The sequence below is a fragment of the Triplophysa dalaica genome, chromosome 23 (genome assembly GCF_015846415.1).
Source record: "Triplophysa dalaica isolate WHDGS20190420 chromosome 23, ASM1584641v1, whole genome shotgun sequence".
Lineage (NCBI taxonomy): Eukaryota > Metazoa > Chordata > Actinopteri > Cypriniformes > Nemacheilidae > Triplophysa > Triplophysa dalaica.
The window spans coordinates 6,233,072-6,249,253 of record NC_079564.1 but is presented as its reverse complement, the minus strand read 5'-3'; the positions used below and the strand labels follow the sequence as shown (position 1 = coordinate 6,249,253).

At 37.4% G+C, this 16,182-nt stretch overlaps 1 protein-coding gene across 2 annotated transcripts in view; it reads right to left on the bottom strand.

The window, feature by feature from the left end:
- The window catches only part of oxsr1b (oxidative stress responsive kinase 1b), a 37,095-nt gene that overhangs the window by 17,100 nt on the left and 3,813 nt on the right, over positions 1 to 16,182 (bottom strand). For both annotated transcript variants that reach the window (XM_056738472.1, XM_056738473.1), the window contains exons 2-3: positions 11,478 to 11,590; positions 3,909 to 4,017 (exon numbers count right to left, since the gene is read on the bottom strand). In XM_056738472.1, coding sequence (XP_056594450.1) covers positions 3,909 to 4,017; positions 11,478 to 11,590 — 222 coding nt within the window. The remainder of the gene's footprint in view (positions 1 to 3,908; positions 4,018 to 11,477; positions 11,591 to 16,182) is intronic.

The window sequence follows — 16,182 nt, the reverse complement described above, 5'->3', positions numbered from 1 at the left end:
AAAGGAAAAGTTCACACATAAATGAAAATTCATTTGTGTATCGCTCTAAACCTGTACGCCTTTATACATTCGTAAAAACAAAAACTGATAGAAAAGAAAAGTTACATTAACTACCCAAAAAAACAATTATATTGTGACCACATGCTGTCAATCTTGCATTTCTGTCAAAACCACCATAAAAGTTGTCCATATGACCTTTGACCTATATTCTGTTTCTGAAGAATTGTCATTTTATGTCTTGTTCACATTAATTATATTCCTTCCAAACACCCTTGAAAGTAATGTTAACCATGAAGTAAAAGCATTCTCAGAAATCTCCCATGACACCTCGAGGAGAAGCAGAATGTCTCCCAAAGCCCATACCATAATTTCACAACAGGAAAAGAAAATGTCTCTTTGTCCAAATAATGTCAGACTGTCGGACACTGCCGGCTTCCTAAAAACCATGCGTTGGCGTGGATGGAACGAGCCATCTCGTGCCCACTGTGCCAAAGGGCACGGAGCCATACGGGGCTGCTGGCAAGAGAGAAACTGCTCTAAGAAAAAAGGGTGGAGGGATTGAGGGAAGATAGGAAGCATCTGTCGTCTCCAAGTGGGTTGTGATTATGGGCCCAAAGCCATATTTCAAAACATCAAGTTTAGAACGTGCAAAAGCCATCAAAGCTTTCTAATAAAACAACTCTTAGTAATATATTTGATATAAAGTGACCATTCTAGACTAGACTAAAGAGTAAGTCTAATGTTTAATCTCAAATGCATGACATTGACCGGCAATGCAGCACTTAAATAAGGATCAACAACTCATAAGTGCTGTTCAAAGGCCAGCGAGAAGACGACCTTTTTGCATTTCGTGCTAATGAAGTTATCGAGCGGTGCTTCCATCTCGCATACCTTTGTACTTAACAAACAGGCCAGAGTGAGACGCTTGCTTTTTGCCAGTCACTCTTACGGTATAATATTACAATAAAGTCAATAAAAGATGTACTATTTATTGGGAGTGGGAGGAACAAACGAAGTATGAATCGTTTTTATATTTTATTTTTATAAAAAATAACGTGCTGTGGTCGTACTTAAAAGACGGAAGGTAATCGCGCGAGTTTGTGCGCCACCCGTACAGATTAAAGTGTGCACAGATTGCAGAGGACAATGGAGTATGCACGAGTCATGGAAGAGGAAAGAAAAATAATACATCCAGCCCCACTTTCCGTGAAGGCAAGCATTTGGAAAAATATTTTGTCTTTTTTTAATATTTATACTAAATTGTTTCATGTGCAATAGAAGGAAACTTTCTGGTTTTTGATGCAGTGGTATTTTTCTTTCTTTAGGCATGTCAATCACAGTCAAATAGAAACAAAAAAGGTAACGCTGAACCACAAACTGGAATAAAATATGAATAAATAATATAACAAGTCGAAATTTGATTCAGATTGGAGAAATGTTTTAGAATCGAGAATCGATTTAGAATCGTGACCCGAAGAATCGATACGAATCGAATCGAGAGATTCCAAAAGTTTCCCACCCCTACTATTTATCCTATTTATTGGCACACTGCATACGTTAGGACAGAAGAACAAAGTCTTGTTTCAGACACGCAAGATCTGCGTTTCTACATTCTTTCAAGATTCTTCTTAACACTTTAATAACGTAAAGCATTCCTGCTCACCCACTGATAGTTGCAGAAATATATCTACTGTGGTATGAACACTATCTTAGATTCAGATCTACCAGATGACACATTTCCACTGTACGTAAACCTTAGCGGCACTTCTCCGACATACCAAAAATAAAACATTTCAAAAATGAATGTCGTTTCCTTGACACACTTCCTGTGGTGAAAAGATGGAATGCTACCCAACAGGATCACATTCCTACTGTGGTCATTGCATCTGACAGCTGTCAAGCGGGATATAGCACATGATGCTGTCAAGATGAGACAGTTCAAAGACAAAAGCAGTCAGATTTCATGGACAGAATTCAGTCACCAACAAGTACTGTCTGTGTCCTTCATTCCTTCGGCCTTTAATTTTTTTTTCAGACCGGGCACCGTACCACCTGGGCATCTTCAACTGGCAGATGCATAAAAGTAAACAAGACTAAAACAAACAACTCTTATTCCGAGTGATTTCAGCTCTGCGCTCATGAACGAAAGGCTGCACGTCCGTGTCAATGCTAGTCAGGCTATAATCTCCCCGTGCAGAATTTGGGACTGTGCTGCGGTTGGGAATGAACATTACACAGCGGCTTGAAACATATCATCAATCTCTCAGCAGTAACTCCACACAGTGGGCTTTGGGAAGACGGGAGCTTAAGGATGCAATGAAATTTGAAACGTAGAAATGAAAAGACCCAGTGTAACTAATCCTGTCCAAAGACAGACTATCATGAAGGTGAATTAAATGTGTGTTAAACAGAATTGTGTGATGTCAATGATCAACATGGACAAGCACTTAACTTAAAATCACTGCTGCCAAAAAAGACTCCAACCTTGGTTGCACAATCCAATGCATTGAAAAACACAAAGCTATGCAGTGCATGTCTTAGAAGAAATGATCATCACAGATTTATAAGCTACAGGCATTTATAACACAATACTGCTCAGAGTTATTCTGTACGTTTCTACAATTGCCTGCTGCAGCGGCCCCGTGTCTCTCTGCTGTAATTAACATTGGGCTGTGATTAACTCTATGGGGGATCCTGTGGCAGGCCGCATAATCATTCTAACAAGTCTTTTAAGATCCTAAACGATTACAAGAATAAATGCATGTAACTGAAGTCAAATACCATTAACAAAAGATCATCAAAATATCAAGCAATCCAAGAAAGCATTGAGAGATGAATGATTATTATATTATGTAGAACAAGGGTTCTCAATTTTTTTGAATCCAAGACCCCCCATTGTATTCAACAATATTCAAAGGCCCCTTCCCACCCAATAAAATATTTAGAGCTTGACACTAACTGGAAATTCATTTAATTATTATAAATAAATAACATCATTTCTAATAATAATGATATTCGATATACAAACAATAATACAATAATATCTTGATTTTTAGGTTTTAGTTGTATTTTAATGCTAATATAGTGTTATATAGCTATTATAACTTGAGGCCCCCTTGGAAGTCAGCTGGGACCCTCTTGTGGGCCCCTACCATGCACCCCATCTACAACCAATGATCTAGAACGGCTCATTTGAATTCTTGTGTCTGATTGGCCAGTCCAACATTTCAAGGTTTGTTCTTTTCTTATTACAACCCCTCAAAACTAATAACACCAAGGGCAGTTGAATATTACACAAAATGAATTATAAATATGTCATTTAATAACATATATGAGATTATATTTACAAATGGTTAAACCAGTTTGCCTGTTCGTGACGTTTGAACGTTGTTTCTTACTTCAAAACCGAAAGTAAACAGCTTTTCATCGAAGAAGGTCTTCGAAAAATGTGCTAATTAAATATTTCAAATTCACATTTTATGCCCAGTTTTTTTCTCATGTAACAAGTAGCCATGTAATAACCGGGATAATGTAAAAGCAGCCTGTTGTATTCGCAAAATAAGCTCATTCTTGGTGATTCACCAATCACAGCAGACTAGGCTAGCGGAAAACGAGAGAATTATACAGATGAATCGCGGAACAAATCATTTGAGAGTCAGTCAAGAAGTAGATAAGATTAACTGCCTATTATTATGAAATAATAGTGTTTTTACACCTATGTACATAAACTTGTTGTTGGGACACTGCATAAACCAAAATCCCTAGTTATGTACTCTTTAAAATATTACAATATGTGAACAACTAATACTATGTTGATAGTTGTGGTTGTTAATAATGCAGTTATTGACAATCCCTGTACATTGTAAAACACATAATCAGAGAAAACGGAGTAGGTGGGTGGGACTTACCACCACTGAGCAGCTTCATCACCAACCACAGCTCATCCTTCACCACAAAGGAGGTGTAGTACGACACAATGTTAGGATGGTGACACTGGCTCATTGCCTGAATCTCTTTCTGGTGAGAGAGAGAGAGAGAGAGAGAGAGCATCACTTTTCATGTAAGGAAACCTGACTTGATTTATTTTCTAAAATCAGACCCCTTACCGAGAAACCACAGGATTATTTAAGAGAGTGAGAATCTGTATTCAAAACATAAATCAGTCTTGTGTAAAGTGTAACTACATAGAGCATAACCTGCGTACACATGTTAATACAGTAACATAGTATGTGGACTAGAATTCACCAGGCTTGTGGCTTAACCGACGTGCCCCACAATTCCAGATCTGGACTAATGTTTAAACAACCCTGGCTCAGTTACACAGTTGGCAAACCTACAAGTCCGCTGCATGTATTTATGTATCTGGAATAGTAGTTTTTCTCAATCCAAACATATAAGCACTTCTAGTTCCCTTAAACATCTCCCACTGACCGCAAACATGCACAAACTGTTAAAATAAACATCATCCATTGGTGCATGCTATAAACACCATGGCACCTTTCTTATAATGCCGGCTCTAAATTAGCAAGGTGTATAAATAAATAGGTGTATACGTTACAGTCAATATGCAAGAGAAAAATCGAGCCCTTCCCTGTTTATTTGCTGGTCTGTTCAGCCGCTGAAGAACTTGCATACTTTAAAGTATTTCAGCTTAAGGGAATTGACAGCTGAGGAAATGTTGGTGAGCAAAAATCCATCACTGAGCTCTTAAAGAGTCATTTGACATTACAAAGCAATTTTGCCAGTTTTCTTTACCTGACAGCTTCAGTCTTATTTGGTTAGTTAAAGGGGTCTTTTTCTGTGTCTTTGGTGTGTTACCCATGCATGTATTAGACACGTAAAATTGCAAAAATTAAAGAGTCGAAACAAAATATGGATTCCATCTAAAAGCAATTGCTCACCCAGACCTGCCTGAAACACCTCCTGTAACCACAGCCCGGCGAATGTACGTCATTTCGTAACATGACTTCATTATGACCGCCCAAATCTAAACGCAAGTAAGGTGGGCGTACTTGTAAATCTCATTGTATCAACACTGCCGCAGCCATGTCGCGGAGACGCTGTGTTTCGTAGCGAAAAGAAAGACTTTGTTTGGTCTGCCTAAAGATGAGACGACTTAAAACGTATGGTAACATTTTATTTACAACACTGTTCTTGAAAAGTATAATCCGAATGTTCAAGTTGCTTCACGAAAAAAGAACGTGAAAAAGAACATCAAAAGTCCTGATAATCAGTAATAATGTTCCAACTAGAGGTAACAAATGTGGTGTTTATGATGGGGTTTATTGTCTTTGTTGAGTCGCGACGAGACGTGGCGTAACAATGGTTGATCAAGAAGGGCAAAAAAAAAGCGACCATATAAAGCATTATTTATTATGTAAATATTCCCTGACATAATGTGAGCTTATTTCTATCTCACACAAACTCTGTATTATGTATATGGTTGTTTGTTTATAGTCTTAATAATGTTGTATATTATATAAAAGGTAAAAAGTAAGCTATAGTTTTTAACTATTTAACATAATTTTTTTATTAAAACCTTACCAATCCTTTACATCCTGCTCAAGTCGCGCTGGCCTAGGTGATGTATCAGCTTGATCATCTTTATTTTTCCTATCAGATTCAGGCTCGAATGTATGTAAGGAAGTACCGATGACATTTTATCACCTGTCTGTCAGTACAATTAAAGAGGAACCTGATTTTACATTTCAGTGAAACGCTTGCAGTATTCGACCAATCACTACGCACTGGTTAACTGGCCAATCACAGCACACCCCGCTTTTTAGAGCTTTGTTAAAAATCAGCGCGTTTAAGAGAGGCGGGACAAAGAGGGGATACAAACATGCACGGTATGTGGAAAATAAAGCGTTTTTAACCTTAAATCGTGTATACACATACACATTGAACTACATCTAAAACAAACGATAATATTCCTTTTAGCCGTGTCATTTGACCCCTTTAAGGCAAACCCATGCAATCAATAATAACAAGCAGCCCTTATTCTAATATACACAAGTTCAGAGCACAAAGCTGTAGCTCGGAATCTTGTGCTCCTTTGTTTCTTTAATAACAACAATTGTGTGCCCAAGAATATTCTGATATTTAAGGGAGACTTTACCTAAAAATAAGCATTTCTATAATCACTTATTCACTCTCATGTCATTCAAAACCTGTATATGACTCTTTGTTCAAGTCATACTCATCATTTAACTTTCCAAGCAGAGTCCTCAAATTAACTGTCTGAATATTTTTCCACAGACCCCAAAAAAGTAACTGTACAAGACAATGATACACCATTCAACACCACAACAGCACCATCTCATCCTGCCGTCCCAAAGCTTGAATTCATTCGTTAGTTCAGTCAGCATCAGCCTGCCTGGCTCCACGACGGCTGTTCCACAGTGGACACCAGGGTTTAGGGATGCACACAAAAAAGAAAAGAAACACAAGGCCAAGCCTTTGGACTTTCACTGGCTAGTGTTCCATTTGTGTTCTCACAGTAGAGGAGGCCGAGAGGGGGGTCATCTCGGTTTGGCTGGCCGATGTCTACCCAAGAGAGAGAAAACAATAGCTTGAGAAGGGAGGGTGACATCAAGAGACCGTTCACCACCCCATTTGTGTACTTTCTGAGGACAATGAGCAGGGCAACGACTCTGAGACTCTTTGTTTTCTGTTATGTCACTGTCAGCCAGTCGTTACCCCTAGTGGAAAAACTATTTTCTTCTTCTTAGAGACAATTTCCCACTCAAGCTAAAATCACAAGTTCCATAGCATATTGCATTTGTACACCAGGAGCACATTTCTATTTGATTTACATTATGTAAAAGCCTATGATATACTGACTGAAGATTTTTGTTTGATATGTTTGAAGAACTGGTTCGATATTCCCCCAAGTTCTTTTGCATGAGCTACTATTGATGAGTATCTTAAATTTAAGCAAAGGCAATGAAAAAAAACACTGAAACATCATGGCAGAAAAAAATATCATAATAAACATAACTGTCTTCACCTTGCACAAAGCATAATTTTAACATAGAAAGATTTTTTTCTGATGAAATTATCATTACAATGACGTGTGAATTATATATTGTAATTTAAACAGTGAAAATTTTAAATACTCAGAAAAAAAGATATACTATATAATCTCAAATGACAAAAGAATCATTGACAGAAAATATTTATATTTAATATAGCTGCAAGCAGCAGTTACGGGTCAGGCCCAACCAATGCCCTAAAGGAAAATATATAGTCAGATGATCAGGTTTTGAAAACCAAGACAACTTTTATATAAAGAACTTGGCTTGAGTCAACAAATGTACTAATGTGAATTGAATAATATTATGTTGATTTGGTCATATGTTATAAGCATTTTAATAAATTTCATTATACCTCTCGACCACTAGGGGGTGCAGGCCTATAACTTCACAGGTCACCTCAGAACTTCACCTTTGTGTTTGTAAAATAATGCATTTTACGGCGAAATTCCAAATGGGTGGTGCCTACAATGGCAGAGCGAGGAAATATTTTGGACATGTCAGATTACCACATTTTGAAAACCAAATTTACAAACACAGGGAAAGGCTGTTAGAAGCCAAGAAATGTATTTAACTTTAGTTTAGAACTTTTGACAACTAGGTGGCGCGGTCACAAAATTTGTATTAGGCAGACAAGATGTGCCACTGATGATGCATGCCAAGTTTCGTGTCAATACACAAAAGTATAAAGTCACATGACATGATGTGTGTCGAGGCTATATATGAGAACCATTTCAACAATCAAAAAACTTTTAATAACTTTGTCAGCACGGTCTCTATACGCTACATACCAAATTCCATGCAAATCTGACAAATATTGCAGGAGGAGTTCGAAAAAGCATGTTTTGAATAAAATGCCACAGCTAGAGCCAAAAACTCTAGTAATGTAAATTAAGTGACATGACGTTGAATTTTTTCATATGTCATAAACATTTTCATAAATTTCGTTACATCTCTTGACTACTAGGGGACCTAAACTTTAAAGATCTTCTCAGAACACGGTCATGATGAACCATACCAAGTTTCATAAAATACTGCATATCATGAAAAAATTTGAAAGAATGGAACCCCCAATGGCCGACGGAGGAACATCGGGTGTTGTTTGACTAAGCGTGATTCCGGAAATCAAACGAGACAACCCTTATGATTTTAGAGCAAAGTTTTTAAAACTTATAGGCAAAAACATAACTACATTTATAAATAACTATATTTAGCTATCAGGTCAACAGATTACTTTATATTTCTCTAGTTAAAAGCGTAACAATCTCTTTTCAAATGAATGCTTTTAAATGTCATAACTTATTTTTAATGAATATGAAGGAAATTTGTTTATGTGAGTGCTATATTGAAAACCAAGATTTTGTGAGAATCACCTATCAGTTACTATTGTCACATTGCGCTCATCGCCCAAACACACACACTCAGCTGTCGAACACAAACATGCCAGAACAAACTGCTTCAGATTTAAATTGATCAGCAGGAAAAGCAGCTGACTCATTGGAAACGAACATCAGCCGTATCGGAAGATTTCTTTTTCAAACTACAAAACAGGCGCTCCTGCAGGAACGCATGACAACCATTATATATATTATAATACGTAGCCGCATTATGGACCAGAATATAAGGGAGGTTAGGAAGTATATAATAGCAAACACATAGCAAACAGTTTGTCAATGCGCCATCAACTACAATCTACAATCTACAATTTTGTGTACTGTATATAGGTACAGATCATCTCTACACACCTCATCAATTGACCCTGGAGGTATGCGGTACATTCAAGCACTGACAGAAAATTGGCAGGCGCTGAGGTCATGTGATTTCAGAACGTCCTGGGAAGGTCTCGTCACATCCAGCTAGAACGACCTGCTGCAGTGGAACACAGTGGGGCTACTATAGATCCAACCTGACGTCATTGGCAGGATCTCAACTCAGTCAAAGAGGAAAACTGTTCCTCCCACCACACACAAAGTGTCCAAGTTGTGACTTGTTACGCCTTACCGTTCTCTTTCACAGCTATTTGGGCTGCTGCGGCAAGTTGGGAAGAACTAGAGCATGCTACCCGGCAGTAAATTGGTCTGATCATAAGTGAAATTGACCCAAACCTCGCTGAGGAATTTCCTCTGCCATTATTGCGGAATGTATGCAATAGTCACCTGCCGCGCTCTCCTCATTATAACAGCGTTTTGGCTATAATAAAATGCCTCCTCTGCGTTTAAAAGAACACTCAGCAGGTCATAAAGATGAAGGGAAAGTTTAGAGGAAACCTGAACGGCAAACTTTCCATGTGACCTCCGACTCTCCGAGCTAGGTTTCCTTTACGACTGTTGTACAACTTAAGCTCAGTGATTTGTTTGAAAATGCAGGACTATGTAAAATCAACCATCTTTTACATCTTAGTGTACAATGTACATCTTTGATAAGAGATTGGTCAGCATTCTGATGTCATCAATGCGTGAAATCAAATAATATTAGGCCATCCTAAGCTAAATTCTTATATTAACAATGGCTGGAAATGTAAATAATCGATGCAGACTTCTATGGATATACAGTTGTGCTCAAAAGTTTACACACCCCTTGCAGAATCTGGAAAAAGCTTAAAGATTTGGAAAAATAAGGTTTACTTTTAATTTAGTCCTGCCCTGAGCAAATAAAAATATAAAATAATAATTACAGAATTTCTCAAAATAGCCCAGTGCAAAAGTTTACATATCCCTGGTTCTTAATGCTGTATGATGTAACCTAAACAATCAATGACAGTTTTCATTTTTAGTCCAAGTTGTTTAGGTAACATCATACAGTATTAAGAATCATGGGTATGTAAACTTTTGCCCTGGGATATTTTTAGAAACCTTCCTTTTCAAAAATCCTCTTATTTTTCCAAATCTTTATGCTTTTTCCAGATTCTGCAAGGGGTATGTAACCTTTTGAGCACAACAGTACATCAAGTATGAAATATATGCCTCTCTGTCAAACTGCAGGGCTATGATTAAAATTTCGGACTCCTTGATCCAAGACTGATGATTTTGTCCAACGACTAAGAGTTTTAATTCCCAAAATCTTGCCAAAACCCATTGCCAAAACTCACACCGTGTGCAGTGGGTTTAACTTTCACCCATTTCATTCCCAGGGGTTCACTTGAGTTCAGCATTAAGAGAGGATGAACAACAGTCTTGTTTCTTCTTGCTCAAATCATAGGGTATCCCTTCCAAGATACCTGCATGTGAGAGGAATTGAGTTCCTGGTAGCCTCTTGCAGAGAGTCTTGTGTATAGGGAATATGAGCTTTCTCAGTGAATGAGAAATCAGCTCCCCCGGTCACGAGGAAAGACAAGCGTGACCTTTTGAGCTCCCAGGGAGTTGACAGATGAAGTTAATAAGCTGGGAAATGGAAAGGATTTATGTACAAAGGACTCATGTATGGAAACTATAACTGCGCTGTAGCTTGACATTTAAATGTAACCAACTCTGAAACAATGATCAATTGTACTTCCAGTTGGTGTAATGTTTTTAAATAAACTTGTCCTAAAAAAAATAAAAAACTCCTGTCATAATTTCCTGTCATAATGTTTTTTAGTGACTGACAGCCTCAGACACCATTCACTCTGACAAAAATTGGGAATTATTTATAAAATAGTTCTTAGAGCTGAAATCTTTACAAATGAGGAATTGATCCATCCTTGGTAGCTACTGGGTTACTGTCCAGAAGACAAATCACAGATGCAAAGTAGTTTAATTGATCCTATTCATCCATTATGGTTTCTATTTACTGCCATCTTACAAAAGCTGTTAAGCCATAATGACTTAAATGCATACATATGAATCCTTTAAATATTACACAGCTAGAATATTTACATACTGTATACATTGAAACAGAACATAGTAAAGAGGTTCACCCTTATCGAATATAAATGTAAACAGTTAATTCTGACCATTTTTGTACCCTTGCAAATTGCAACTACATTATATTATAAGGATATTTCACGCAAAAATGAAAATTCTGTCACCATTCAGTCACTCTCGTGTCATTTTGAACATTCTTGTATTACTTTCTTTCTTTCACAGAACACAAGAAGATATTTGGAAGAATGTTGGTAAGCGAACAATGGCGTTACCCACTCACTTTAATCGTATGGACACAAAACCAATGGCTACTGCCAAAATTCTTCAAAATATCTTTTGTGTTCTGCAGAAGTGATATAGGTTTAAAATGACAAGAGGGTGAGTAAATGATGACAGAATATTCATTTTGGGGTGAACGATTCCATTAAGAACATAAATGGGGTCATAACTGGAGACTCTGATTCATGTTGAATTTATAGTCTGGTTCAGTGCATTCGCGGATTTCGTCAAGGAAATAACCCAAAATACAATAGGTGTAAACAAGAAAGTAATGTGCTGGTAATTTATGCGCCGATTGGTAATACTGTGGTTATTTCCATACCAGGAGCTCATCCATGCTGGTCTGACATTTTTCCAGATTGATGCGTTTGATTGCGACCTTCTCCTTCCTGGGCACACAGTAGGCAGCCTGAACCACAGCTGTAGCTCCACTACCTGTAACACAGTAAGAAAGTGTGTTAATATCAAAACCTTCATAAAGACCCGGATAGTGAAGAGGAGCCTGGAGGGACTCCAGTAGCAAAGCTACTAAGACACCATAAAAAAAATCAATTAAGGTGTTGAACTTGTGAATGTAGTTGACTAGACCCTTATTTCAAAAGAGTAAGGATAAAATTTGACATTTTTAAGCTACAAAGCTTTTAGATGCAGTTTTCTTCCTTTAATTTAAACCCTTGCTAGTCTAATACAATAGTTTTACAGATTCTACATGGTGCAGCATGCACCGTGCCCAACAAAGCAGCGAAGATATTCCATTGGTTCTGTTTTGGCAGGCGGTGTGTTACTGCATCACAGAAGCTCAGCAGTCTTATCCGAGCTATTTGTTTCTCTAAAACACAGTTTCAGACAGCCCAGAAAAATGATGTTAAACCCACAATGCTTATGGTTGTGTCTCTACTGGATTGAATACGGCAGTCACAGGCTAAAGTCGAAAGCAGGCATTACACCATCTACTCATGACAGATATTTATTCATACAAACTGTATTCAATCCACTTCTGTTCTATAAACAGGTCAATTTAAGAGTCACAGCAGTCCTTCCCAAAGAAAATCCTGTACAGTCTACAGCTCAAAGATAAATGAAAACTGCTGCAATAGACGTTCACGCACGAGGACTATTAAAACCCTAACAGACTACAAGTCAAAGGATTTGCGCTATACTTGGCTTTCAACTTCATTGCGGAGGTTAATCCCCAGAGTAGTTTAATGAGGTTCTGCTCAAGGTACCAGAAGATAAAACAGACAAGATACTTCTGAAGACACTTCTACCATTGACGACGCAAGGTTGTGCGCATTTCCTGAATAATAGAACACAGACACCATAGGGAGCAAGACCCTTGTAAATCAGCGGGCACCTATGTTTCCACTGCGAGCTGAATATAAATGACATTGAGTGAGTATGAGGTAGAGGGAAATTTTTAATCATCTTTAATCATCTAGCCAAACTCCATATGGCCTAATAATAACAAAGTCCTCATTGTTTAGCATTTGATTGCACCAGCAGGGCTCTGCGGATTATGAAGCAGAAAAAAGCTGGACAATTCCTATTTTTAATTAAAAAATACAGTGCTGAACAGCCTGACTGGATCGTGTCCAGTTACACTTATCAGTGGATTAAAAGCAGATGATAGGACAGAAGGACAAAAATATAGCTAAATGTCACCATTCAAATGAATAAAAACGTAACTTTTGTTTTAAACCGACTACAATTTGGTTTTGCCAGCATGCTTCTTTTAAGCCACAACTTCCTTTAAAACTAAAAAAAGTGGCACAAAAAGCCCCCCATAGTCTATAATACCCTAAAACTTATCTTTGACCAATAAATTGGTTCGTTTTAAAGTTTATTAAAAACTCCATATAGACATATAAATAACATTGAAAAATTCAATTTACACCTTAAATGAAACCTTTAAGTTTTCAGCAGTGGCAATCTGATCTGTAAAACGACTCAACAGGTTGAAACACTACTTTCTTCTCACTTTAGAAACCCAATATAATAAATGTCTACCATGACTGCAATTTCTTCTTCTACAGACCAGCCTAAAAAATCTCCAGCAATAGAGAGATGATTATCCGCACTAAGACTAACAAACCGATCTTAAATCCCAAGATTACCACCAATTAACTGTCCAATATAATTTTAAGAAATTATCAGAAACCTCATCTCCAGGTGAAATGACAATTGCATGCGTCAACAGCAAAAAATTGTCTTACAAACAAGTGATGGCATGATTCAGTAAAGTATATTCAAGTTGAGTGTGCAATGTGCAGTAGAAGAAGGGATTTAGAGAAAACCTCTGAGGGGTTATGGAGGAACAAGAGTAAATAGAATAGTTCTGTTAAATCAGACGTAACTCTAAATAAAACAAAATTTTACTATATATTTGCTATTTATGCAGTCTGTAAATCTAATCTACGTAATAAACTGTATGAAATAACTGGGCAGATCAAAGAATCCAAATACCCTAAAGTGATGTGGGCTAAATAGCAAGTACTTGCGCAAAATTATCCCTGCCCTCATAACCAACTTTTGTTCTCCATAAAACCATCAAATACATCAGACAAGAGGAACTAATAACTTCAGCTGCCTGGCAACCTGATAACAAACATCAATTTGTTATATTTTATTATCCAAAAATACTAACATATTGATAACCAACGAATATCAAAGATATCCGTTCTTTAAATCACTTGGCTAATAAGTGTTCTCATATTGGAGTTTTCAGGTTTGTCAAATGATCAAACAGAACACATAAAAAAACTGTATTGGGTCCATGCACCCACGTGTTAATTTATGTGACAATTTATTTTTGTGAACGCCATTTCGTTCGTCCATCGGTGTGTTGTACATGTGTTTGCCAGCAACAGGATTTTATGGAGGCCTGTTTCTGATGTAATGATTCATTGATGCAATTGAGTTATTAGGAAGAAAATAAAATGAAGAACTAATAGTTGCATGTAGGTTACAGGTTTCCATCATATAACAAACATACACCTGGGCCAAAAAACTGACACGAGTACTAAACCTCCAAGTATGCAAATGAAAACCAATTGGCAGTAACAGCACAAAGTGTGGGATTTGACTTCTTTGCGGTTGATGACTTGCTAGTCCTCCTTAAAACAAGAATATAAAACGGATCTGAGTTTTCCTAGAGTGGCAGAATGCACTTTGTCAGCCGTAGCACTTTGAGTACCTTGAGCCAGCACGTTCTCTCAGATCAGGAGCACTTTATTACATTTCCTGGTGTGAATTCTTCACACTATTCTGCTCTGAAACATGTCACATTCAGACCAAATCACTCACTGGCCATTACCTGTTTCTTCAGCCTGTAGCCGATGGCCATCCGACATGGAAAATTAATTTCCAACCAGGATAAAATGATTGTATAGCCACTCAACAACGACAATATAGCTAATAAAAAAAGACTGATCGAATGGTGTGTGGTGTCTAGAAATGTAGTTTAACAGTCAAAATCAAATGTTTCCAGTACAGGCCAATAGAACCCGGGTGAAACCGAGCTCCATGCTTTTCCATGGGTCTTACTCCGTCTGATGAAACTCCATGAGGTGGAAAGATCAGTTAGGATCGGTGCAAAAACAAGACCCCGGCTGCCCTGGGAAGTAACCAAAACAATGGTTCAGCTGAATAGGCTCCATGGGTTGTCCACATACAGTGAACATCCCAGCGGAGTGAGGAGTAACAAAACATCAATAAAAACAAATCAAATCAGACAAACCCATCTGTGGCTGTGATACCTTAAATTCTTCAATTCAGCGAGTCGAAAGCTTCCTACTCTCTGATTGGGAGGAAACATTACTGCAGGCAGTGTTCGTCTAATTTAATATACAATGAAAACTTTGGGTTATGGGTAAAAAAATTAACATTCTGGTTAAAAAAAGTCTGTTCTGGACATTTGCTCAGAAATACCTTTAATATACAAATCTGCAAATCAGAGAAAGTGTTCAGTTATTTCCAGCCTTGAACTTTTCTCAATATGTAAAACTATGAAAGATAAGTTTTCTAAATGTCATATCATCAAAGAATCATATCATCTGAGTAATTCCTGTTTCAGACGAATTACCTGACTGGCAGCTAATCCACAACGGGGATGATTTATGTGGCAAAATTCAATATTTAGGATTATGGGATTATTCAAATCCCTAGCTCCATGTATGAGCAAAGAATCAGTTATTTTTGCCTTAGCACTCACCAATAAAAAACAAGAATTATTTTATTTTACAGCTAAATAGCTAATAAGACACGAAAGAGAAGCATGTTCTGTACCTCTGCTGTTATGAGTTATGCGATGCACTCATATTTCAGAAGAAACGTCTGTGAGTCAATTACATTTACATATTTAGGCATTTGGCAGACGCTTTTATCCAAAGCGATTTACATTGCTTTATCCTATACATTTTACATAGGTATTTGCAATCCCCTGGGATTGAACCCACAACCTTGTGTTGTTAACGCAATGCTCTTACCACTGAGCTACAGGAAAGCTAGAGTCAAATCGCTTGAAAGTTTAAACAGGCACAACTTTAAATTGCATTGCACAAGAAAGTTAACTTATTTGCATGCAATGTCTGTGATAGAGATAGGGCTGGACTATGAGGTCAAAATTGATATCGAAAAATATTTCTTACAAAATGTAAGATACAAGTTGAGAGAGCGTTCTGATATGAGCAATACAATAAAATGCCAACCAAATCTTTCTAGATGCATGCGGTGTGCAAATCTACATATGATATATCGAATCATTGTTCAGGCCTAGGAGATTTATAAAGGTGTGAAACAGTGGAGGTGTGTCACTGTGTCGCGCTGCATGGACAGGCTGTTTATTATGACCCAGTGACAGTATGGATTGTCATGCAACAAAACTTCATGTCTATATACATGTTAAGTTTGGAGCATTATATTGTGTGTCAACATATACAATTTTTCTATAGTTATAGATATAGGTGTGTCATCGATACATATCGTTTTATCACCCAGCCTTAGCATATCTTTAAATGTCTATTCAGTCA